The sequence below is a fragment of the Python bivittatus genome, unplaced genomic scaffold, assembly GCF_059951505.1.
Source record: "Python bivittatus isolate LINGU-HERP-01145 unplaced genomic scaffold, Pbiv_v1 ctg000510_np1212, whole genome shotgun sequence".
NCBI lineage: Eukaryota > Metazoa > Chordata > Lepidosauria > Squamata > Pythonidae > Python > Python bivittatus.
Window position 1 is genome coordinate 2345487 of NW_028277081.1, and position 24871 is coordinate 2370357.

The window sequence follows — 24871 nt, forward strand, 5'->3', positions numbered from 1 at the left end:
CAAAGAATGTCATTTATTTAGTGCTTGTGTTTTAATCAGCGGTGGCTGAAATTGTTTGATGATGGCTTCTTACTTTCCTTAGTAAACAGACTTCTCTATAATCTTGGCTTTCTTGTGAACCTTTGTCATTCCTATGGGGGGGGGAGTGTGTGAAGCCTGACAAACAAGCAACCCTGCTCCAGGAAGATGCATTCCCCCCCCCCCCCCCAGTTCTTAGAACGCAGACCTCCAGAGCTCTCCAGGAACTGCCTCCAAACCGTAATTAAATCCATGGAGAAAAATCCTGCGAACCATCTTCTGCTGGATTGTCCTCGTTTGTTTCTGTGTCCTCACGTCTGCTTTTTGGATTGCCTCTCCCTCCCCCCAGGCAAAGTGGTGGCCCTCAACCCACAAAGGTGGTGTGATCGGATTGCTACTGGGTTTTTCCCCTAGAACTCTAACGTCCTCCAGCCAGGTCCCATCCAAAACAGTCTAGGAAAAGAAGCAGGGATGCGTAAGGGAGTTGGGGACGTATCTGAATTCAGGACCGGCAAATAATCATCTCGCTCAGAACTTCATTTCCTTCCAAGTTTTCTTCGTGTTGGCAATGATGCTGCGGTTGATCTCAACCCCGAGGGATTTCACTGCAGTCATCCAAAGATCTGTGCAGGTACGCGAGCTGGAAGGCCAAGGTCAAAGTAGAGGATGTGTTTTGTATGCCAAGCCAGCTTTGAGCTTGGCTTATATGGTGGTAGAAAACAGATGTTGAGTTCTTAGAGGTCCACCGTCAGGCCAGATTAGAAGTTGGTCTGATAGCTACTCTTGAGTGCATGATTTAAGCATTAGTACAGCATGCAGCTTATCTTTTCAACAGACGTTTAAAAAAAGATTAGAAGCAGGACCTACCTAAATGCAGATTTGACCCAAAAGTGTGTGTCACACTTGAAAATCTACAGCCTGCTGAGGTATGTTGATCATTGGGTTGATTCACAGTGGGAGTTTTATTTCAAACAGGAAAGCTCTAGGGGAAGAGCTGAGCTGTGGAGGGGAAGGGGCTTCAGATATCTCCAAAGATCCACCTGTTCAAGGATGCCCAAGGATGTCACCATGAAGATGGAGGGTATTCACGCATCCTGAAAAGCCCTCACGGGGTCTGCTTTTGGCTCATACGAGGTGTGTGCCCAGCCACTGAAATGGGTTGTTTCTCCTGGAAACTAAAACAAGTAGGTATGCAAATCATCATTAAAAGATTGCATTGAGATGCACATTCTCTTCAAGAAAAATGGGGTGGAAGAGGCTGCGCTGAAGAATTGGAGAAAACAATGAAGACGCAGAGGCTCAACCCTAGGCTGATCTAAGAGACTTGATAGACAAGGGCAGTCAGGCTGAATTAGGCCAGACCTAGTTAAGTCCATAAAAATAGAGGGTCTTATTTGCTGGTTGGGGACAACTTGGACATTGGTCCAAGCCCAGGATGTCTTGCAGAACCATTTCCAGAGTGGGGGGGGGGGGCTCCTGATGGGCTCAGACAGGGATGGGAGGGGTTCCTGATGTCCCAGTTTCCCCTCCGGGATCAAAGTCCTCTCTCCAACCTTGGAAGGAGAAATCTGCAAAACAAAGTCCCTTGGATGTTCACACCCAATTTTTTTCATTTGTTTCTGATCTGCCCCCTTTTCATATGGGCAGTGGTTAACCTCCCGGGGTTAACAGCAGCAGCTTGAATTCTGCTTGGAAAGAAAGCGGGCTCCTAGAAGCTGCAACGGGGACCAACTGGAGTTCCCGAGAACTCTTCAAAGATAAAGCGCACCTACAGCCTATAGCAGAAAGTTGCTCTGGAGAGGACCAGGCTGCGGATCTGAGAGGAGAGACCTGGAGAGGCTGGTGGCAGAGGAACAGCCGCGTTCCTCCTGAAACTGCTTTAATTCAGCTGCTGCGAACCCTCCATCCTCTGTGGCGTTAGGAGGGCAACTTCCCCGGAAAGGAACAGGTGCAGGCAAACGCTTTGTGTCCTCGGAGGGCTAATAAAAAACAAGGCCATAAATAATGGGCAGAGGTCAGGATGATAAATGAATTGAGCGCCCGTTCCTCCCACTTTGGGAACAGCATAATATTCCCCTTAGCAACGGGCGATTTATGAGGTTGGGCAACCTACCGGGGTGAAGAAGGGCAGAGACGTGATCCGAAGACACCGAGGCTGATCCGATTTCAGGTCGGCTCATGTTACACAACGGCGCGAGAGCTTGCAGCTTGGTTCATGCCTCGTCCTCCACTTCGGATTCCTTTATTCACGTGGAATTGATTTTATACTTCTACCGTGGAAAGCTCAATGTGGTTCTCCGTGAAGAAAAGCCCTTAAAGGCGGCTACAATGAAAGTGCTATTTCCTGTCGGATTTATGGAGGCTTTGCTATTTGCCCTTAGCCGCCCAGAGTTCACACGTCCGGTGGGCAGCCGTTTAAATTTCCCAGACAAAACGGTTGTCCCCGTTGGCCTTTCCTAAGGCCTTGAAAACCTGGCCCCGGGCTCGAGCCTGGTTGCATGAGCCCGTCTCCTGGTTGCATGGAGGACGGATTAGATCGTCCCCGGCTGCTATGTGTTTTTATTTTTGTTTTAGATTATGTGTTCCGTGTTTTTATTTGTTTTATCGGACGCCGCCTGGAGTTATGTAAAAGTGAGATGGTACATAAATTGAGCAAACAAACAAATAAATAAAATGTGCTGAAGAACCACGATGGAAGGGGGTCCTCCAAGACACCAGACTACAAACCAGCCAATTCCATTCTGGCTTAATAAGAGTCAAGTGGGTGTCTGGCATCACTTAACCCAGTGTTCCTCAACCATGGCAACTTGAAGAGGTGTGGACTCCAGCTCCCAGAATTCCCCAGCCAGCCATGCTGGCTGGGGAATTCTGGGAACTGGAGTCCACACCTCTTCAAGTTGCCATGGTTGAGAAATGCTGTCCTAACCCACCCTCCGATCTGTTTGGCTTTAGCATAGTGGCAGTGGCTGAAAAAAGAAATCATGGTGAACTGTTAATATTGGTGATGACCTGTGGTCAGAACAATAAATCAACTGCTAATCTTGTGCAAAAGTACTCTGGTGGGTCTGTGCGTGGATTTCCAGTAAAGAAAAAAAAAAGGGAGAAAACCTTAATTATACCCTTGTTTCTGAGAATAAACACGAGAGCATCAAAGCAGGTGCGACTCCCGTCCCCCTCCACGTGGGCTCCCACTTCCCTTCCCGCCTGATCCTACCGCTCTGGCGCCTCCTCTCTATGCCCCCACTTCCGCCCCGACCGCCACTTCCGTCGCAGGGCGGCGCAGGCGCAGTCGCGAGGGCCGCACCGACTGGGGCGGCGGCGGCGATGTCCCGCAAGCAGGCGGCGCGGGCGCGGCCCGGGAAGGCGGAGGCGGAGCGGAAGCGAGACGAGCGGGCGGCGCGGAGGGCGCTGGCCCGCGAGAGGCGGAACCGGGCCCAGGCCGAAGGGGAAGACGACGGCGGCGGCCTGGCCGAGCAGCTGCGAGGGCTCGGACTGCGCCTGCGCGAGGTGCCGGGCGACGGGTGAGCCAAGCCACGCCCCTCCCTGCAGGCCCCGTCCACAGGGGCGGGGTGGGCGGCGGCCACGTGGCGCGCTTTCGGCCTCATTGCTGGCGACCTGCCTGGTTGAGGGCGGGGGGCTTCCCTCCTGTAGCCCCGCACAACAACCCTGCGAGGTGGGGTGTGTCCCAGAGTCACCAGCGAGGGCGAACGTGGGTTTCCCTTCGAGTTTAGGCCACGCCCCCTTTTGTAGCCTCCTCCCACCGACTCTGTGCTGGCCCGCCCTCGCTGAGGACTAGAGCCTTGTCCTCCCCGTTGTGCTTATGGCTTGGACCCGGTTTTAGCCCCTCTTCGGGACGTCAGCCCTCCTATTTGGGGGGAAGGCGAAGAGGGCTGATCCAGTCCAGCGCCTTCGCTGCTGCCACATGGCAGAAAACACGACAGGAAGCCTGAAAAGTGAGTGAATGTAAATACAGGTACACATCAAGATAGGCATAAACACGAGATATAGGACGAGAAATAAGAATATGAAAGTACAATAACGTTAGAATAAAGTAACGTAAAATAATAAAATAAAGTAACATAAAAACTTACTTACTCAGCACGTCAACGAGCCGGGCTCCTCAACCGCAAGTAAAAGGAGCAGCACGGACAGGCGTAAAGCTGGGCAACCCGGAGGAGATCCTGGCTCTCTTGGAGGGGGGGCGACGAACAGGTGTTTTCTCTGCCCGGAAAGGTCTTCCGGAGGGTCCTCCTGGCCCCCCTGTAAAGGGAGCCCCGCATGGCCCAAGGACTCTACGGAGCCATCCCCACATGGGCAGAGGCACGAGCGCACGGGAGCATCCTCGTCTCGACCACTAAGATAAAAACCTCGGCTGAGGCGTGGTGTGAACCCACCCAGCGCTTCCCAAACTCCATTACCCAAAACTGCTTATCAGAAAGGCCCTGCTACTTACGCCAGTTTAAATGTCCCTGCTGTGATGGGTTGTGGGTTCATGTGTTGTTACCCAAAGAACCGCTTTTACCCCATTTGGGGTCATTTCCCCAGGTTTGGGGAGCACTGCTGTAAGCCGTGGTCTGTGCGGGAGAGCTACCCGGAGGCGCTCCCCTTTAACGGCATTCCACGTTGAGGATTAAAGCCTCACGTCCGAAAGCGCGGAGTCCGGCCGGGCTCCCGTACGTGCGGGGTGAAGGGAGGCGTCGGTTCGTCCCATTGCGTTTTCACAGGGCGAGCTGCAAAGAGCCTTAGCGTGTTCGCCATCCCTGACGATGCCGCCTTCTCAGGTCCTCCACCGAGGGAGTTCTCCCAACTCCCAGGCTGGTGGTTTCGCTCTTTCATAACTCTGACCCTCACGAAACCCCTGGAAGAACTGAAATGTGGCGATTTGGATTGTGTTTTTCCCAGGTTCAGTTAAAAAGGAAGCGGGGCTCTTGCGGCAACAGGGCAGAGAAAACAGAGTTCTGCGATTCTCACGTTTTTACTTGAGAGCCGCCCAGAGTCGTTGGGCATTGGGCAGCCCATAAATTTAATAAAATAAAAGCAAGCGTGCTTGAGCCGAGAAAGCCTTTGAAGAGATGAGGTCCGTCGGTGCCACGGTTGGGCCAGGCTGAGTCTAATCCATCCTTATTGCCCTTTTGGGCCCGTTTTCCAATTTCCCTGCTTTTTTTTTCTCCCAGGAACTGCTTGTTCAGGGCTCTCGGGGACCAGCTCGAGGGGCACTCGCGGAACCACCTCAAATACCGACAGGAAACCGTTGCTTACATGATCAAACAGCGGGGGGACTTTGAGCCTTTCGTGGAGGACGACGTCCCTTTCGAGAAGCACAGTGAGTTCCCCCGACGCCAGCGTGGGCCTGCGGGTGCCCGCAAGTGACGCCCGGGTTGCCCTGGGTCTGAGGGGGCTCAGAAGCTCTCCTTGCCCAGAACTGACCAGCGAGGGATCCGCTGCTCAGCAGGCCTGAAACTCCTTCTTGCTGTGCAAGAGCTGTAAGACTGAAATTTTGGTGGTGGTTTTTGAACCGTCAGTCACCTTGTGCAAGTCTGTCCCGCATAGTTCATCTGCAGTCTTTGTGTTAAGCAGGATTGAATGTTAATATGATTTAATATGCCCATAAAGGGTTATCGTATTGTCAGTAAAGGGGTTTTTTCTTTAGTTTTGTTTTTACATTGTCAGCACTTTAATGACTAAGCCGGGGCAGAGGAAGGCTTTCTCTCAGGGCCATTTTGGCCTTTTCTGCAACCTCTGGGTTCCTTTAACACTTTCAGTTATAACTGTGGTTGAAGTAGCAATAATGGCTTAATTGAGCAGTGCAGAAGGAGGGGTCTCCAAAGCAATCAGCCCAGGAGAGCCCTTAGTTTATCAAAACATACTTTTTCCTCCTCTGGCCTGCAGAGCTGAAAAGGACGCTGCCGGCACGATCCGGGTTTTGTTCCCGTCACGCGCAGGGTCTGAATCCTCAGGATCCCCCTTAGCTTTATTTCCAGAGAACTCTTGAGGAGTTGGGGGGCCTTAAGGGGGGCTTCTCTCTTCTCCCGGTGGCTGGGTTGTTCCAGGGGCCATTTTTCCCCCGTGGGGCACTTTTTCCCGTGTTTGTACTCTCAACCTTGAATGTCCCTTTTCCTTTCTTTTTATCTTTTCCAGTTGCCAATTTGGCCCAGCCCGGGACTTTTGTTGGCAACGACGCCATTGTGGCTTTTGCGAGGAACAACCAAGTGAACATCATCATTCACCAGCTCAATGCCCCCCTCTGGCAGGTGAATCTCCCAATCAAGAAATGAGTGAGAAGGGGGCGCCTGCCCGCCGAGGAGTGACCGGTTTGCCCTCAGCGCAGGCCTGTCTTGTGGCTCCCTGCAGGAGACCCCTCCCAGTTCAGGGAAGGCTCGGAGGCGAGCAGGGGGCTGGAGTCCTCTTAAGAGATGTGGGAACCTTTGGAAGTTGCTCTCAGGCGATCGCATTTAACGGGACAGAGAGAAGAAAATGTTAAATGTGTGGGAGGCATTGTCTGAACTTAAACTGAATTAAATCCAGTTGGTTTTGAGCTGGTCGTATCCACATCAGCATCCTAGCCCTGCTTCCTTGTTGGAGTGGGGCCCCTGGGACCCAGTTCCCAGGCCAAACAGGGCCAAGATTCTGCATTGCTGTTCTAATGGCATGGATGTGTTGTTTGCCCCTCTTACGGCCTCTCTGGAGATGCCCCCCAAATCTCAACGTATATCCCATCTGGGAGCCAGCTTGGCCTCTGTGTGAAAGAAGGCTCCTTTGGGAGCTGACGTTTCCTGACCCTGAAAAGGGCCATCCGTGGACTATTTATTCTTCCCCTTCTGGCAATTTGCAAACTAACTTCCTCCCTCTCTCCCCTCTCTTTAATGTGCTTTGGGCAACTTTTTACCTTCCAGTTACTGCTACTGTTCTCTGTTGATTTTCCATTTCCTCATCAGGGTTGCATGAATTGGTTTCGCCGTTTTATTTTGAATTTTGGTTTGGCTGGCTTGAAACCCTTCCTTACGGCCTGTCAGCTCGTGAATGGCAGCATATCGATAGAGTCCGTTTTTGCACTCCGCTGCGGCTCTTGGGAAGGAGAGACCTCCTTAAACTTGAGTTTTGGGTAGACGTTGGTTACCGATGACTCAAGGGGCCTCGGCTGATGCCCAGCTCCTCCTCAGTGCTCGGCGCTCTCATAGTTCTGGGTCCTTCTCAAGCCTCCTCTCCCTTCCTCAGATCCACGGAACGGACAAGAGCAACGCCCGAGAGCTGCACATTGCGTATCGGTATGGCGAGCACTACGACAGCATCCGAAAGCTCAGCGATAACTCAGCGGCTCCCGCTTGGCTGCAGACAGAGGTTGGTTCGGCTTGTGGCCTTCGGGGTTGCCAAAAGCCCCTGCAGACGTGCCTTGGGCCGAGCCATAAACCACGGGTGGGTTCGTGCTTCTCCCCAAAGACGGGGTGGCGCCGTGAGCTTCCCTTCCAGGGAGAGGAAGGGAAACCAGGATGCTCTTCTTGGCAGCCTCCCTCACCCAAGCCAGTGGAGCTCGTCTCTGAGTCCCCCCCCCGCACACACCCCTTTGTCTTGCCCAGATGTTGTGCCAGAATGAAACGAGGAACAAAGAGGCCCTCCAGGTGAAGGGGGAGAGGCAGCAGCCCGAAGAGCAGACACCAGATGAAGTTGAGGACGCCGTCCAGAAAGTTCGCAACGCCACCGGATGCTTGGTGAGGCTTTTCCGTCCCGCTGCTTGGGAGTTGCACCCCCACCCTCCCCATCAAATGCTTCTGTTTGGTCTGTGGTCGAGAAGACCAGCCCAAAGACCCCCCGTGCTGTTCCCTGGCTGAGGCAGAAGCTGGGCCTTCGTGCTCCTGGTCCAACAGATGCCACGGTTGCACAACCACCCTCTGCTGAGGCTCTTTATGCGATCAGAAGCGCCCCGGCCCGTTCTTCCCCAGCCTGGCTCCCTCTGCTGGCTGGGATTCTGGGCTTCACAGTCCCAGCACGTTTGCCTCGGAGGGAGACGAAGCTCGAGACTGCGTGCAGCCCACCGGGGCCCATTTCCCTCTTCCTTGGTTGCCTTGAAGGATTTGGGGAAATGGGGAGTGGGGAGCAGATTAAGGCAAGCCTCCCCTCTAGGGAGGTTGCAGAGATTACTGGAAGAGCAGGGGGGCTGGAGGTTTGCCATGCCAACACAGACACCCAAAATCTATTCAACACATCTGTTTTATTTCCCTTCTCAGGACGCTGATTTAATTGCCCAGGTCCTTGAATCAGAGGATTACAACATCGAGTCAACCATCTTTGCCGTTTTTCAGATGAAAGAGTTGGAAAAGCTCCGTAAGTACCGTCCATCCGTCCGTCCTTCCTTCCTTCCTTCCTTCCACCTCGGCAGCAGAGATAAGAATAATAAATGTAATGTGGTAGAGAAAGAAGGAGGAAAAACAGCTTGAGGGTGTACATTCATAAATCCAGGAGGAGGAATCGAGAGATTTTGAACATTTGAGCTGAGGTACTCTACCCAGGAAAACTTTTGTACAGGCAGAGTAATTGATCAGGGAAAGCTCTGTTACAAAGACTTACGCCTGTGGGCAAAGTTGCAAAGTATTCTTACTGACACCAGAAGCAAGCAACATCAGTTCAGCTGAAGAACACGTGCGTGTGTCTGTGTGTGTTTTCAATGGGGCACGAGTCAGTGAGAAGGAAGGCTTTGCAGCATCTTCCGCACAATTTATTTTAGCGTCCTTAATCCAAACGTAAGGATTTGTTAATTTTTTGGCCAGCGCTTCCTCCAGAAAAGCTCCCACTAAGCTGACCCCAAGAAGAGCCAAAGAAAAACACGCTCATGGCAAAAGCATACATTTCACACACAAGGACAAAAATGCCACCGTTCTCTGCCAACACGACTCTTAAGAGTAGAAATGTTCCCCCTGGAACGGGGCGAGGGAGGAGGCAGGCTAAACGCGCGGCTTGGCTTGGCGATTCTGTTCAAAGGCAGCTCTTTTCGCAGCCAGATTCCCCGGCTGATTCAGGACACGGCGTCAGGCACCTCTGCCTCAATTTCAGATGCTTCTGCAAATGCGCTGAAACGTCGGGCTCCCCGGTCCCCCATCGCGGGGCTGCCAGCTTCCCTGGCCTCCAGCCTGCTCCTTCCCGCCTCCCGCGTGGGCTCGTTGGACGGCCGGTGCCCAGAGGCAAGGCTGGGAGCAGGCGCGGGTGGCTGAGGACTGGCCCTTCTTTCCCTAGATGCGGAGGAAGCCGTGGCCAACAGGCCGAAGCCGCAGCCCAGGCCGGCCCCATGGGACGAGAACGGAAGCGGAGCCAGGGTCTTCGGTCGCCAGGAAATAGAGAACAATAATAAGCCCCGGGGGAGTCCCGTGGAAAGAAACCGCCTGGGCAGAAAGCCGGCTCCAAAGGTACCTAAAAGTGGGGAACGGAGCTCCCGCCCTCTTCGTCGCCAGCCCCAGCCCTGGGCCCAGATGCCGCAGCATCTCGGCTCCCTGTCTTCGGTTTTCTTCTCGTTTCTCCTCCGCAAGGCTTTGCTCCCTCTGAAAGCATCCTGCTGAGGTCGGCTTCTTCCGCCCCTCCTGCCGCCCAGGGCGGTTGCTTTGGCGTTTTGCCCCTCTGGGCAGGCCTCAGAGGCTCCCCTCTCCCCTCCTCCGCATCTGGGGGCCTTTGCCGTCTGTTCGCCTTCCCCCTTCGCCCCCGCCTGCTGCTTCTGGCACGAGTCCGCGCTGTGGCTTGCTCGTCTGTTGTTTCATCCCCGTCCCATCCTGCTGACGCCCCCAGTTGCTGAGGCGTCATCCGCCCGTCTTCCGTGACAAGGCCTTCCTTGTATCTTTTTGGCACGCCGATTCACACGGAGAAGAGCCGCTGCGTCATCCCTCTTAAAACACAAACCCTGTCAGAGACAGGCAGGCACCGTGTGCGGTGAGCCACGTGCTTTGTCCCAGCCTTCCCCCAGGGGCCACTCCCGACATCCCAGCACGTGATCCCCAGGTCTCTGGGAGGAGCTGCTGTGCATCTGCTCCCCAAAAGCTAGCTTCAGATGATGGGAGCTGTAGTCTGGCACCTCTGGGAGGCGCCAGGCCCGGGGCGGACGCTGCTCTGGGTCCCCCCATCCGCTTCCCCCGCATTACCACCCTCTCCTCCGGCAGGCCTCCAACAAGCAGAGGAAGGAGCTGCAACGGTTGGAGAAGAAGCGGCGCCAGGAGGACAGGCACCGGCAGAGAGTCCTGGCCAGCCAGGGCGGCCCCTCGGACAATAACAAAATCGCGACAGAGTCTGACTCCCCGGTCACCCTGGTGAAGACCTTTGCGGCCCTCAGCATCTGACTTTGCGCTCACTTCTGGACGGCGGTTGCCTCCTTGAGAAGGGAGGATGGGGCGAGCCCCAACGCACCTTATGGGTGCCAGCGGAGGCAGGATGAGCAGTTGGCCCTCTGGGAAGCCCAGGAAGGAGGGCCAGTGGGGGCCTTCCCCGTCCCTTGTTTCGGGGCTGCTCGAACCCCCCTCCTCTCATTCCTGCCAGGTTCCTTTCTTCCATCAACCTAGGGAGGATCGCTGGCCGGATAGTTGCTCTTTGGGGGACGGCTGCATCTTTTCCTCACTTGCCGTGGGGCTAAACACAAGACTGGGGTGGCTCTTGCCTTGAAGCTTAAGGGGGCTGGTGGGGACGGGTGGAGGGCAGAGGGGCAGCCCTGGACCAGCTGGGAAACGGGACCTTCTGATTTGCCTCAGTTCTCTCGGTTGGTGGGTGGAGGTGGATAAGACTTTGCACGAGGGGGGTCTCTTGGGGAAGGCTGGCTTGGCAGAGCAATGCGGGGACTTCGGGAAACCTGTTTGGGGGAAGAAGTAATGTTTGGGGGAGGGGTTTTTTTCAGAGATACAGGCCCCCTGCCCCCCGCCCCCCGCCCAAGAGAGGCAGAAGGGACTTTTCTGTACCGTGAGGATCTCAAACCGTGGACAGCTTTTCTGCAAAGCTCCCGCAGGATCTCAGGCTTCGTCTTTATGTTCGATATGTAGTTTTGACGGTGTTGAAGAAACCCCAGGTTGCAATTTTCCCTTAAAAACCCATCTTTCCTCCGAAGAAACTTTTTTACATTTCTTATCTCTGACTTTTTCCAAAAAACAGCTGTTTAAAAACATGCGTAAATGGGAGGCATCATGAAGTGCCCATTTGGATCTCACATGCCTTCACTGATGGGTTAGAAAGGCAAGTTTGGGCTGGTGTGGGACGACTCTGGGTGAAAATGCCTCATTCTCTGACGAGTTTGGAAGAAGTCAGCATCCTTGGGGTGCGCTACCCCAAAAACAGATTTAACTGATTGCTGTGGGAAAAAAGCACGTATGGAAAATAGGTGCTCTTTGCGGGTGGGTTGAGCTGCAGAAATGTATCAGGGCCCCTCCTGGCTAGGAACCCTGGAGGTCCCCCTCATAGCACATCTGGAGGGTGCCAAGTTGGGGAATGGGATGTGAAGAGGATTGGTTGATTTATTTAAGCCATTTCTATGGCTGTCCTCCCCCTGCCCCTCTTCTCCCTTGGCACCCTCAAAGGAGACCTTAAAATCATTCTGGCGAGGCCGAGGAGCCTAACTGAAGACGTGGCGGGGTCACCCCCCAGGTCAGGTCCCTGTTCCTTTACAGGAGGTCAGACCATCTGATGGAGCCTGGAGCCCCAGGGTGGGTTCAGGACAAAACTAATTTGAGGTTTTCTAGAACAGGCCCCATTTGCCTGACTTGGTAATTTGAGGAGATGGGCAGCTAGGGGTGAGGAGGACAGGCGCTGAGTTAGGATTGCTCAGAGCGCAAATGGCCTGCGTTAGTTTGCGCAAAGCTTATAAAAAACTCTGGCCAACCCCACCTATTCCGGCCAGAATTCTGTCCCTGGCTTGGTTGCTATCCTTCCGGGGCTGACCTTCCATGTTCAGGAACAGTGTACCTCGGCTGGGGGACGTGGGCATCCGTGTGCTGATTCGGGGGCATCTGGCTGGCCACTCCAGGGCCAATCCTGTGCTATGCCAGCTCTCCTCTGAGGAACACCCTTCGTCCCCTGGCAGTCGAGGAGAGGGCCAGGGCGAAGAGCTTTCCTCACCCCTGTGCAAGGGGCAGACGGTGCTTTGCGTTCCCAGCCTCCCGGAGGCTACGCAACTCCACAAGGACATATCTATACAGACATTATAAAAAGAAGAGAAGGCTTGGAGAGCGTCCTTTATTGCGCAGGAAGGCACGGTTCTGAGGCTCAGAGAATACAGGGATGGGGCGATTTTGGTGGAACACCGTGGCCAGCTGGGACCACGAAATCAGAAGGGGTGGAATCAGGAAGCGGACGGAGGAGTGCAGCTTTGGTGGAGATCCTGGCAGGGCGGGGTGCGGCCTCTGCACAAGACATTTGGGTAGCTGACGAGTCTGCGGTGAAAAGGGGCACTGCGGAAGCAGAGGGCCGCGGCTTTGTCACACTCGCAAGTCTGCCTCTGGCAGTCGGTCTTCCCACCTGGAGGGCAGAAAGCCAAGAGGAGAGGTGGTGTGGGTCTCCCCTGCGCGGAAGGGGGTCTTGCACTGGCTCTGCACCCGCCCAAGTGTGTCCCTCCCAGATCTGCGCACGGGAAGCCCGTCTCCTCTGGACCATGCCCTCCCCTGAATTTGGGAAGGCAGCTCTACAATAGGAGCCCCCCCCTTGCAGAAATGCCCAATCCAAAGGAAATTATGGGAGGAAATGCTCTTAATTTCAAAAGGTTTTAGGAAACAGGATGCAACGAACATAGAATGTAGTTCTGTTTGCATTGCTTTGGGGTGAATATAACATTTTTCTTCCGGGGATTCCCTTTGGGGAGGGGGCGGGGAATGCCTGCTCCACCCATTGACACGGCTCCCGAAGGTTTTTGCAAACTGTCGGCGCCTCTTTTCCCTGTGAAGAGAAGTTGCCCAGGCTGAGCAGGACAGTGGTGATGCTTAACGGCGTTTCCTCCGCGCCTAGCCAAAGGGGTGGTCTGCCCCTTGCTGAAATTATGCAAATTGGGCTTATTTCACAGGTTTTGATCCACGTTTCTCTGGCCTGGTGAAAATCCTCTGCTGGCTTGGCTGGAGCTAAAGATTTCTCCAGGCGCGGCCTGGGGTCAGACGGTGCGCTATTCCAGGGTTTGTTTTGACTGCAGAATTCCGGCTCCCTGCCTCACCCCTCATGCTGGGCCACCTAGGAGTACTTTTGAACGCGGGCACCGTTCTGCATGTTGCAAAGGTGGTCCTGTGGCCCCTTCCCACCCGCCCACCCCCGTTCTCCGATGCAGCCACCTGGACTTCAAACCCCAGCGTCCCCCACCCAGCCTGGCTTTTCACGGGGGGTTTTGGGGATCCTTCAGCGCTCGGGTGAGGAAACGCCGTGCAGTTCCACGGTGCCCGGGTTCGCCTGTTGCCCAGAGCGCAAGCCAAGCCTGCGCCAGCACGGTTTACATTCTGACATACCACAGACGACGGTGCTCTTCTCGACGGAGTACGAATACTTCTCCGTTTTGGGCTTGCAGTGGCGCTGCTTCACGGCCTGGTAGCAGCAGTCGTGGGCCCGGCAGCACCTGGAAGCGAAGGACAGAGGGGCGATTGTGCGCCTCGGACGCTGGAATCCAGATCCGCTGAGACACGGCCGCGTATCAGTTGTGGCTCCTGGCTGACAGTGGCGGTTGGGGGAATGCCTAACTCAATATTTACAAAGCACTCTGATAGTGAATAGATACTGGGTTCCTTTGTGGCTCCCGCAGGTAACCATTTATCCAAGGTCACCTTCTAAGGAGTCTTCTGGTTTCTGGGCTGCCTCGCCTGTTTTTCTGTGTTGGGGGGTGGAGATTCTTTCATTAAACCCTTGGATGGCCAGCGAGCCCGCTGCGGCGCAAGACGAAACCCTTGCCGTGCATTCTGTATTCCCATCTCTTGCGTGCCTGTCTGTTCCCCGCCACCCCTCGTGCCTCCGGCGCGCTCTGTGGAAGTCCAGCTGATGGAGCGCAGTTCGAGAAGATGCCCACCTGGCCAGAAGCGATCGAGGAGGTGAGCGGAGAGGGCAGCTGCCTGGCACGTAGGAGGGGGGCGGTCTTGCCCTCGGCCTCCTGAGAAAGGGTGCTCTGCGGTGGGCCGGCCTGTCTTGGGACGAGGCTCAGGAGAAGCTCTTCAGGCCCAAACACGCCCATTTGCCTTGGACCCCCAGGACACCCCCGAGCCCCCCTTACCAGTCCGTGGCGTCCATCGGCTGCTTGGAGCCTCCTAGTCCGCAGTAGCAGCCGTACCCATTGTAAATCAGCGGGGGCCTTCCTGTTAAGTGTTGGATTATCTTCCCAAACTGGATCAAATTGGCACTTGCGAAGACAAGGACTGAAAGCAAGGTCGAGATCTTAGCAATACCCGCCCGGATTGCCATCCCGGGCACTTCCAGGACACCCTTTATAAGGCAAGTCACCACCACCCCCTCCCTGGGCACTGCTTTCTCTTTCCTGAATGGAGGATTTCACGTCCCTTTCTCTGGCTTTGGGTTTGCTTTTCTGACCCATCAAGAACTTTTCGAAACCTGTGCCTGCCTGCTAGGGCATTTGCTCTCTTGTCCATTTCACCCCAGGAATTCCCTTTTATCCCACTGCTCTGCAGTTGGAGCGCAGTGTGTTTCCAGAAAATTCTCTGACATTTTTGGCCCCAACAAATTTGGGGCCATTTCACAGACGGGACACTTCCTCCCCCCCCCTCCCCGTGCATTCCTGAAATAACTGTGGTCTTTAAAGTGCCGGTTTGACTGGAACAGGATTGTGCCACTCTCGAGGCTGAGCTGTGCAACTCTGCAAACCCCAAGTTCTTTGGGTTTGTCCCTAATAATATTCCCCAACCTAGTTCACAACCAGTTGCTCTGGAAAACAGAGCAATTCCTTCCTTGCAGCTACTGGATCCTGCCTCGCCCTTTGCTTCCAGGGGGCTGTTCGCCCCTTCCCTCTTTGCCATCCTTAAGGCAGGGACCTACCGCAGAGGAGAAGCACAGGGCTGCCGCTGCCAAGCAGACACACCATCTTGTCGTCTTGATTCCTGGAAGAGGCAGCACGCCAGGCAGGGCGCCCCGGAACCACAGAGTCCTTGGGTTGGGAGGGACTTGGAGGTCTTCTAGTCCAGCCCCCGTCCCAGTTGATTAACTCCAGTTCCCAGTAGGCCAGCAGATAAGCCAGTGCCTGTACACTCACAGGATGATAGAGACGCGGTCCAAACCAGCTTGAGGTGCTCTGCACTCAGTGTGGAAGGAGGAGAAGGGCGCGAATGCCATGAGCCTCACAAGTCAACCAAGAGCTGTTTTCTTTGTGGTCACGCCTAGAAAGCTTCAACCTCCTGTCGGAGCAGAAAGGGTTCTGACAGCCTCTAATAAAGGAAGGGAAGAAGGCACAGCCCATCGAGCGCCGCTTACGAGTATGACCAAAGTGTTTTCAAAGGGTGTGTTTCAAGCCAAGATGGTCAACCAGTCCCACCTTCTCCCCAGGCCTTCAGTGAAGCTCCAGGGCTGCAAACTTACGCACACTGAAACCAGAAAGCCTCCAGGCCAACATCCCAGAGAAGGTCACGCTAGAAGACGAGCTTTTTCCATTCTGTTTGTGGTGGACGTAGAGTGTCATGGACCGTGGAGTTAGAAGGAACCCCAAGATGACCTGCCTCTGTCCTTGGTCCTGAATGCCAAGATCCATTCCCAAAGACAAAAGTCCGCGCAATCTGTTCAGCGGTCATGGTGTGGTTCGATGGTGAGGCTTACTAGCATGTTACGCAGCCCAGCAAAACCTGGTTGGAGAGGACCACAAGGATCATCTTGTCCAACGGGCAGGAAAATCAATCAAACGCTCCGTGAGAGGGGGGTCGTCCAGCCTTTTTAAAAAAAAATCTTCAGAGATGGAGAACCCACAACTTCCATAGCTAGCCTGTTCCGCCGTTGTTCAGATCTTACCGTCAGTACATTCTTCCTTATTTTAGTCCTGACCATCTTGGCTGTAGGGTTCTTTTATGTACCTGAACACAGCCATCGTGTTTCCCTGAATCTTCTTTAATTCCCTTTCAATGTCCCCCGTTTCTCCAACCAAATGGTCCATAGATCATTTCCTCGAGTCTCTGAATCATCTCTGTTGCCTTCTTCTGAATCTCTATTAACCTGGCAATCTTCCTCTGGAAATGGGCTGCCCAGGATCCCACAGGGTGTGGTCTCCCCGGCGCAGGGGACAGGGAAATAAGGGCGCTGCGTGTCTGACGCGACGTTTCTTCTGATGTACTCCAGAACTGCATTAGCAGCTGCCTCACACTTCAGGCGATTTCTGCCACTAAGGTCTTCGAGCATCTTCCTAGCATTGCCCAACCGCGGTTGTGTTTTTGGCACAATGATGGTTGGAGGACACCATAAGACGCCGGAGATCTCCAGTGTGGAAATGGTCCTCCCTTCTTCTCAGTGGCCAGCACCGCTTCCTAAGTCCTCCCCTTGATCGCAGAGAGTGCCTAAAGACCTAAATACTTTTAGGGACTTGGATAGTATCCAGCGTCCAAACCCACCCACCGAAAAGAGAGTGGAACAACGGTGAGAGAGTTTGCAATACTTAAAAGGAAGAAGCAAGAGCGCCACGGCGAGAAGCAGCTTGTTCCTTCCTTCTGAGGATCATCATGACTCTCAAGCCAACAGCAAAACCCAGATCTTGTGGAACTGGGAAAACTCGCCCGTTGCTCCAGCCAGTGGCCACGTCTGACCTAAAGGCTGAGTAGCACTTGAGGTCATCAAACCAGACTTCTCCGGGCACATGCTGAAGGGCATGAAAATCTTGGCAGCCACTGAGCGTGAACTTGCCCCTTGGTTTGTCTCACATCCTTGCTGCCCTTCACCTTCAAGGCTTCTGATATGCCCGTAGTGCGGAAATTCGTAGTGCGTGTATTTATTGAGCCCCTGTAACGAAGCGTAGCGCGGAGTGCTTTACGTTCTTTTTAAAAAATGATCGTGGGGTGGTTGTGGGCTTTACAAAGATGGGCCGCTTCTAGATCCAGTTTCATTTTTTGCAGGGCCCTCAAGATGGCACTGCCCGCCTGTGAAAAAGAAGGGCAAAAGAGGGGCCAGTTCCTCCGCCACGCTTAACTCACATGTTTTGCCTTAAGAAAACCACAAAAAGCCGTCCGCCTCCCCAACTGAGCCAGAAACGAGATCACGAGCCCCACGTGGAGGCATCGCATCTCCACGCCCTCGAAAGCTGTTTTAAGCAGCGATGTGAAGCAAAACCCAAAGAACTCTCCCGGTGTGTGTTATGCCGGCGGCGGTGGGAGCAGCGGCAATTAGTCGTGAATGTGGTTATTGTGTGCCTTTAATGAAGCATGGTGTAAGCATGGAATAAAAACAATAAAAAGGCCAGGGACAGTTGTAAAATCACAGTACTATAAACTAAGGAGCCTCCAGCAAGGGAGGTCTGCGATGTGTCATAGTGGTGGTTCTGACGCACGTCTCACCACCCCATGAGTCAGCCCTTCTTGTGCTCCCGGCGCATGGAAGGGCACCAACCCCTCGCCTCCCTGGGCTCTGGCCGGCGGGGTCTTCCTCCCGCCCCTGCGAAACACGCTTTGCCTTTAGCCTTAGCCGGCTTTGCGGAAGGGAACGTCTTCAAGAGATCTTCCCCTGGTTGAAGTCCTCCTTGCCATGGGGAATGGAGAGAGGCCGGGACCCCGAGGGGGGAACCCGGCAGAGACCTGCCTCGCAGGGTAGGGTGTAAACCTCTGGCCTAGACGTTTCTAGATGGGGAACTGTCCAAAGACGGAGAGCCGGAATCAAAACCACTCAAGAGTTCTCGCGGGCTTGCGAAGCGGAGGTGACTCGGGTCACCCACGAAGGAAGCATTAAAAACCCACCGCCTCGTCAAGGAGGAGGTTGGCTTGCGAGGGAGTGAGTGAGCCGATTTGGCCCTCTGCAAGCGAGAACCTGGCGGGCGAAGCCAGCTCTGGGTCCCGACTTCCCTTTTCCCCCTTGGTTTGGAAGGTGGTTTTTAGTCCAGATTACCTTGTTTCGTTTGGCTGAGGCTTCTCATCGCTTTAATCTAGGGTTGCGTTTTGTAAGCCCCCCGGAGGGGGTGGGTATATTCAATTTAATAAACGCAATAAATAGAAAATAATTCCGACCCGCGTCCCAGACGGCACAAACGGGTGCCTCTTTGCTCAAGGTGGGTCACGGCCCCCTCCCGTCCCCCCCCCCGAGTGAGTCACCTCATGGGGTGGTTGGCTCCAAAACAGACCAATTTTCACCCAAGGGGTCATTTTACCTCCCCGTTACAGTCCTGAACCGAGGAGAGGTGCGGATCACCAGAGGATCCTTTTTCCTTCTCCTCCAGGGGAAAGAAAAGAAAAGGGGGGGGCGTGTAGAGGAAAGTAACAAAACTCAAATCCAAACCAGCCCCAGCCTGATGCTTGAGAAGTCGCTGTTTTGTGTGTGGGTGGGTGTTTTAAACTGGGTGCGACGAAACACTTGACACCCATTAAGGTGGATTCCTGCCTTTGTCGTGGAGAGGCATCAACGCCGGAGTTCGTTCTCCCTGTTGCTCCCAAAGAAGACTCGGTGCGCCATGGAGCTGACGCCACCCCGGCCTTACGGAAACCGGCTCGTGTTTGCCGTGGCCGACCTCCAGGCAGTCACGTCCTGCCTTGGCAGAAGCCCTGCGAGGAGGAAGGGGAGCCTCGGCGGCACCCTTTGGGTCTCTGGCCGCCCCGCCTGCGCTGCGGGACTCCCCGTGCCCGAGCGCCGTCAGCATCACTGCAGCGGCTGATTTCCAGCCACTTTCAGTGGCCTTCCGCCGCTGGAGGTGCTCTCCAGGGCACGGTTAACTTCGGAAAATGGAAAGATTTACGCCAGCTGCGTAAAAACTTGCTTCAGTTGGTGGAATGGCTGCGGTTTCTCCCTCCCGCAAGGAAAGCTGAGCACTGCTCTCTTCCCGTTGTGTGACTCAGATTAAAAAATAGGCATATCTGGGTCTGCAAAGGAGGGCAATTTCAGCTTCTGTTTCTCAATTTTCAGTGCAAACTTTTGGCTCGTTCTTTCCTCAGTAGAGAAGGGTTTCCCCCCTTCTTTAAACTGCCCCAGAACATCTTTTTCCCCACGCTACACATTTTTGTGTGCAGTTTGGGTCAACCTGCAGGGGACAATGGCTGAGATCCGATACTCACACCCGGCAGCCTTGGATCGGCGCTCGGACTCTGGTGCCTTCCTCCAAGGTCCTTCTCTGCCCTTGCAGATGTGGCCCCCTGGCCCATTTTATGGGCAGGAGAGGGGGCGGGAGGGGAGGGGAGGGGGCAGGTGGCCCGAGCGGCTTCTCCACTGGAGAGCCACCTCAAAAAACCTCTCCTGGCACCTCTGTCCGCTTCCTGAAGCAGAAACCTAATCCTCGCCTTCCTCCGCCTTCATGTGTGGCTTGGCGTGCGGGAAAGGCCAGCGGCCCCGCCGGGCATCTTTCATAACCTGTGCGGTAACTTTGCTCGGAGAGTGGAAAATTTTTGTCACTGCATTGTGCAAGGAAGAGGGAGGGCCGGGAGGTTCTTCTCCCCGTGGGAAGGAGGCCCCTCGCCAGCCCCTCTGGGCCGTCCGGGTGCCGGAGGTCTCTGGAGCCAGATTTAACGCAGGGGCGGTCTGTTGCCGCGGGTCGTCCCCCGCGGCCCCGAGGGTGGGGAGCCCGCTGATGCCAGCGACGCCTCCCCTGATGGGACCTGGGTTGGGGTTAGGGCTGGGGAGGGTCTGGGGCCCAGACGCTGCCTCTGCACCTCTTGAAGACGGTGCACGGGGCTCAGGGAACTGCCATTGGGGAGCCCAGCCACGCGGCCTCCTGTTCATCTGGGTTGACCAGGCCTGGGTAAAAGGAGGGCTTAAGAGCCAGGCCTCGTCTTGAGAGGCATGCCTTAAAGCAGCCGGGTTCGTCCCCTGCTTCTTCCCACCCCTGCCTTTCATAACGTCCTGCCTGAGGAAAAGATCTGGAAACCCCCAAAGGTGGCCCGTCCTTTTGGGTTCTCAGAGAACCCAAAAAGGTGCCCAGGCTTGGGACTGAGGAAGGGCCCTCTTTGGGGCGGCCGTTCCCTCCCCAGCCACCCCGCCAATCTCGCCCCTTCAGCTCTGGGGTGTCGCAGCCCCTCAAGAGTGAAAGGCAGGCCGAGCGGCTGGAAGGGAGGAGGCTCGGCCGTCGATGACGCGGGGCTTCGCGCCACTCATCAGCTGACCCGCAACAAAGCCCCCAGCAGACCAAAGTTGGTTGGTTGTAGGGACGCAACCCCAGAAACCCAGGGGAGAACTCCCCTTCCGTGCTTCTTGCTCCACATGGGGCGGGGGGGGACGTTGCAAGAGGTGAGCCGGGTGCTGGAAGGGGGCATTTGCTCGAATGCCTGCTGAGCTCTGCTTGGCAAAGCAAGATCATTTGAGAGCCGGGTGCACCGCAGCAAAAGATGGCCTCCCCTAATTAGGGCTGCGCCACAACAACGCAGCGAGGTAGGCTGACCCAAGGGAAGGATCGGCCCAGGATCTTGCGTGAGCACCTGTCAGGACCCTCACAATCGATCAATCAATCAATCGTCAAGAGGCCAAAGGGGAGAGTTGTTAGAAATATATATCTATCGAATGTTTGTTCAGTATAGCTTTAAATGAGATGGTAGTTTGCAGGAATGTTAGGTTACATAGATTGCTGGCTCGTTCCTGCCGTGAAGCAAGGGAGGGGAGCGCGGGACGAACAGCAAGAGCCAGACGGCCATTATCAAGCTCTGAGGTGCGAGCAAGGTCAGATGAGACGGCCAGGAGGTTGGCGAAAGGGCGCAAAAGGGATCAAGCGGGAAACCAGCAGGACGGGCGGTTAAGAGGGAAGCCTCTGGCCATGCGGAGGTCAGTTCCAGCAGTTTAGGGAGCGCTGTGTGCGTGTCTCCATACAGAGATCGTGACTGGAACAAACCGGTCTCCAGGGGATTTACTGGGATCGGGACGGAGCTTTGCAGACTCCGACAGCGCCCGAGGCGACCGGGGAGGGAGCCTCGGTCTCCAGGTCCCAGTTCCCGTGCTATAGGGCAGAGCCACGGGGGGCAGGACTGTTCGGGCTCCACGCCCCCCACGGCCATGCCTCGCCACCGCCCCCTCTGGCCCCGGTGGCAGCAACTCAGTCTCCGGTCGTTTGAAGATGGGGGCGAACGAAGGGGGCTCCTGTTCGGGAGGGCAGGAGGAGACATGTGAGGACGGGGCTGAAAGGGGGTGCCGGAGGGGGGGCTGTGGGAATGGGATAAAACGGCAGGCAAAGTTTGGGGCTTGTTTCGAGGTGCGAGAAGGTGAATTCCCGGAGCCCTGCTCGGAGCGGCCACTCGATGGCACCACCGTCCACACCTTGGCAGCCCAAGCAGAGCGCAGGGTTTCTCAACCTCACCTCCTTTAAGGCGGGTGGACTACAACTCCCAGAATCCCCCAGCCAGCATGGGGGAAGTCCACCCACCTTAACGGAGATGAGCTTGAGACACGCTGCTTTGGAAATGGCTCCCGTTTGGATCCCACCCAGGGGCTGCGTCCACCCTGCTTAGATTTGGCCTGCCTGACTTCTGGGGGTGGCTTCGGGGGCTGCGCGGACCCTGCCCGTAATTCTACGCCGTGCACAAACCCTGCCCGCTGGAACCGACCAGGAAGCGGTTCGCTCAGCAGCCCGGCGGGCAGATCCGGCTGGGGACAGCCATGTCTGCGCGCGCCATCGCAGCCTCTGGACGTCCAGCTTACGAGTCCAGCCTGCCTCGGCCAACTCACCGCACTGGACGTCCCCCCGGGCATAGCTGTGGCTGTAGGTGGTGGTCCTGGGGCGGCACCCCCGGGCCTCTAGCCGGTCGTAGCAGCAGTCGTGCGCCCGGCAGCACCTGGGGAGCAAGCAGAGGGGGTGACCCCCGGGCGTCTCTTTCGGCCGCTGCCGTTCCGCGCTTCGCAGCGAGCAGCCACGGGGAGAGTCCAGAGCATTCTGGGAAAGGGCTGAAATCCCCCGGGAAGGCCGGAGTTCAGCGCAGCCCGGCGGAAGTCCGACGCCTGGCCCAGGGAATTCTGGGAGTCGAGTCCCCGCACATCTGGAGGCCCGCAGCTTGACAGGGAGCCGGACAGGCGTTTTGGGGACGGATCTCGGGTTCCGGGAGGCGGCGAGGTGCGTCCCGTCACGGCGCCAGCAAGAGTTCACGCACGTACCTGTCGGTTGCGTCCTTGGGCCTCCCTTTGCCCCCTACTCCGCAGTAACACCCGTAGGAGGAATAAGACGGGACGGCTTTCTTCCCGGTCACGTCAGTGATCATGCCCTGAAGTTGCAGCGAGTTTCCACGGATCACGGTCACTCTGGAAAACGGCGGGGCAGCTGCGTGAAATCTCGGGGGTCGCGAACGTCCGAGTTCAAGCACCCAAAAGTGGGTCTTGCGGGTTCCTCGGGCCCGGTCTTACGGCTCAGCAAGGTGTGCGAGCCCGGATTCCGTGGCTTAGTCTTAGTCTTTAAACCGTGGCTGTGTTGAAACTGAGTTTATCGCTCATGTCCTATACGTCGTATAAGGAGCCGAGGACCGACGTCGTGCCAAGCGAATGCACGGAGGGATCGCTCCCTATCTCCGGACCCTTCGGACTACAAGTCCAGGAATTCCCGCCCACACTGCCCGGGCCTTGGGAGTGGCAGTCCCAAAGCTCTGGGGCGGGGAGGGCGGGGGCGCTTCGGGGCCGGCTGCGTCTGTGGCACTGCAGCCCCTGTCCGTGGTCCTGAATGTTAACGCCCGTCCCGAGGCCCACCCCGAGGCCCACCCCAGCCACGGCGCGTGGTTTGTAAGTCAGGCTTAGGGTGTTATGCAGTCCAGCCACAAACCCCGGTTCACGCTCTAACGGGCCATACGAATCTTGCCGGCCACGGCTTAACCCGCAAACCATAGTTAAAATCAACGGTGGCCCGGATGGGCAAATTCCATTGGATGCCTGCAAGATCCGTCTTCTGACGGGGCCCTACTGAGCCATCAAATCGTAGAACTGGGGGGGGGGGTGGAAAGGGGGCACAGGGGCCGTCTAGGCCAGCCCTCGGCAGGGTGCAGGAAAGGCAGCGCAACCCTGTGTGCGAGGGCCGTCCGGCTCTTCTCCAGACCTCCAGAGAGGGAGAACCCGCCACCCCGTAGGGAGACTCTCCCGCTGCTGGACTCACCTCGCCCTCAAGAATTGCTCCTGGTATTTAAGCCAACCCTCGGTAGCTGCCATTTGCACCCCTTGTTTCTGCCCCTCGGGTCTCTGGCGGTGAAAAAAGCGCTCTTGACCCTCTTCCCTGGAGCTTCCCTTTATGTCCTTGAACGGGGCCCTCGTGTCTCCCCTAAATCTTCTTTTCTCCAGACTGACCATCCCAGGCTCCTCCAGCCTGTCCTCACAGGCCATGTCCTCAGAGTCCCGTGTCTCCTTTGCGGTCCCCCCCCCGAGCCCCCTCTAAGCTGGGCGTCTCTTCTGGGGCTGGATCCCTGCTCTTCCTCGCAGCCACATGATCTCCTGTCTCCAGCACCTGCGAGGCTTCGCTTCGAACGGCCAGGCAGAGAACCAGACTGCCAACATCTCCCAGGTGCCTAAACCCTGGAAGCCAGCATTAGACGGGGTTTGGGGCAAGACGGGCATTCCTCCTTCCCTTTCTGGAAACATCACTTGCGAATTGTTAATGAGCCACCTTAGGGGGGCTCTGGGGCTGCCCGGAAGGGCACTGCCTGAAGCCTGCTGGAAGATAAAGCCGAGAGCCACCCCCCAAGGGTTTGAACGGGGCAGCTGCGGGGCAGCAAAGAAAAACATCTCTTTTGCCCTTACCACAAATAAACAGGAACAGCAGCAGGGTGCAGGGAGTCATCTTCAGCATTCAGAGCCTGGGAAAGGAATTCAAGAGAGGCGAATTTGCGTCGCTCAGGGCTGAGCTGTGGAGTCCCTGGAGTCCCCTGAGCCTGGCTGTTTCCTTGCGAACGTTTCATTACCCGGCTAGGTAACATCTTCAGTTTCAGGGAAAGGTTTGCAAGGAAGCAGCCGGGCTCAGAGGACTTCAAGCCCCAGATTGCGTTTTGCAACGGGGGGAAGATTCTCGCAGCCCCACCTGCTTCCCAGAAGATGCCCTGCCGGGCCTGAGAGACGGGGCCGCAAAAGGACATTTTCTTCGCTCCTTCCCTTTATTTTCTAAGACTCTCCTCCAGGTTGGAGTGTTGAGCCCCAAATCAGGTTTGGGTTGCTGCAAAGCTTCATACTGGAAACGTCCTCGGGAATTGTTCCTCCCGGCTTTTCCTTTTCTACGGGCGAGGCGCGAGCGCATCTGCTAGCACTTTGCTTGAGACAACAACGATCCATGGACCCCCCCAAACCACATCCCATAATAAATCTGAGCCAAGGACCCTCGGCTTCTTTTTTCCAGCACGTGTGAGGCCAGAAGAGACAGGAGAAGCCTCGTTCTGCGCACAGACAGAAACCTTGCACTTTACACGTTTGCTCGGTGCGTTTAATTCAGGCCAGCCTCACCGGAGGAGGACGATCGGGAGGCGCTTCTGGGAAGCAGCCACGGGGTGCTGGGGTCCCTCCCTGCCTCCGTCCCCAGCCTCACCTCTCCCTGCCGTGCCACAGAAAGGGCCCCCGGCGGCAGAAGGCCAGCGGGTCTCCCTGGACGGGTTTATAGGGGACTCCGGAGGCGTCCCCACCCCTTCGGGGATCCAGAAACCCAAGTTCTGCTTGTCTGGCGTTCCCGGCATCGTGATTTCGGTTTCAGTCTCTGGGTGCCTCTTTGAAACCCCAACAGGAAGCAGCAGGGGGAACTCTTGCCCTGAGGAGCGTGGGCATTTCCCCGCAGAGTTTCAGCCGGAGGGGGCTGCATTTCCACTAAGCTGAGAAGGCC

General features: G+C 56.0%; 2 protein-coding genes and 1 long non-coding RNA gene across 3 annotated transcripts; 1 reads left to right on the forward strand and 2 right to left on the reverse strand.

Annotated features, from left to right (window-relative positions):
* Window positions 1-1552: 1552 nt before the first annotated feature.
* On the reverse strand, window positions 1553-3301 carry LOC148214831 (uncharacterized). The gene is made up of 3 exons (XR_015797391.1): window positions 3233-3301; window positions 2132-2341; window positions 1553-1997 (listed from the first exon to the last, which is right to left on the reverse strand). It is a non-coding gene; the product is annotated as an uncharacterized LOC148214831 (long non-coding RNA).
* OTUD3 (OTU deubiquitinase 3) lies at window positions 3293-12659 on the forward strand. The gene is made up of 8 exons (XM_007423107.4): window positions 3293-3539; window positions 5193-5341; window positions 6157-6269; window positions 7234-7356; window positions 7593-7724; window positions 8241-8337; window positions 9244-9413; window positions 10155-12659. Exons 1-8 carry the CDS (start codon window positions 3343-3345, stop codon window positions 10329-10331), a joined length of 1158 nt encoding a protein of 385 aa, XP_007423169.2. The 5' UTR covers window positions 3293-3342; the 3' UTR covers window positions 10332-12659.
* On the reverse strand, window positions 12314-22303 carry LOC103057257 (uncharacterized). The gene is made up of 6 exons (XM_025163329.2): window positions 22189-22303; window positions 21766-21872; window positions 20914-21040; window positions 14210-14470; window positions 13458-13564; window positions 12314-12489 (listed from the first exon to the last, which is right to left on the reverse strand). Exons 1-6 carry the CDS (start codon window positions 22290-22292, stop codon window positions 12314-12316), a joined length of 882 nt encoding a protein of 293 aa, XP_025019097.2. The 5' UTR covers window positions 22293-22303.
* Window positions 22304-24871: the final 2568 nt, after the last annotated feature.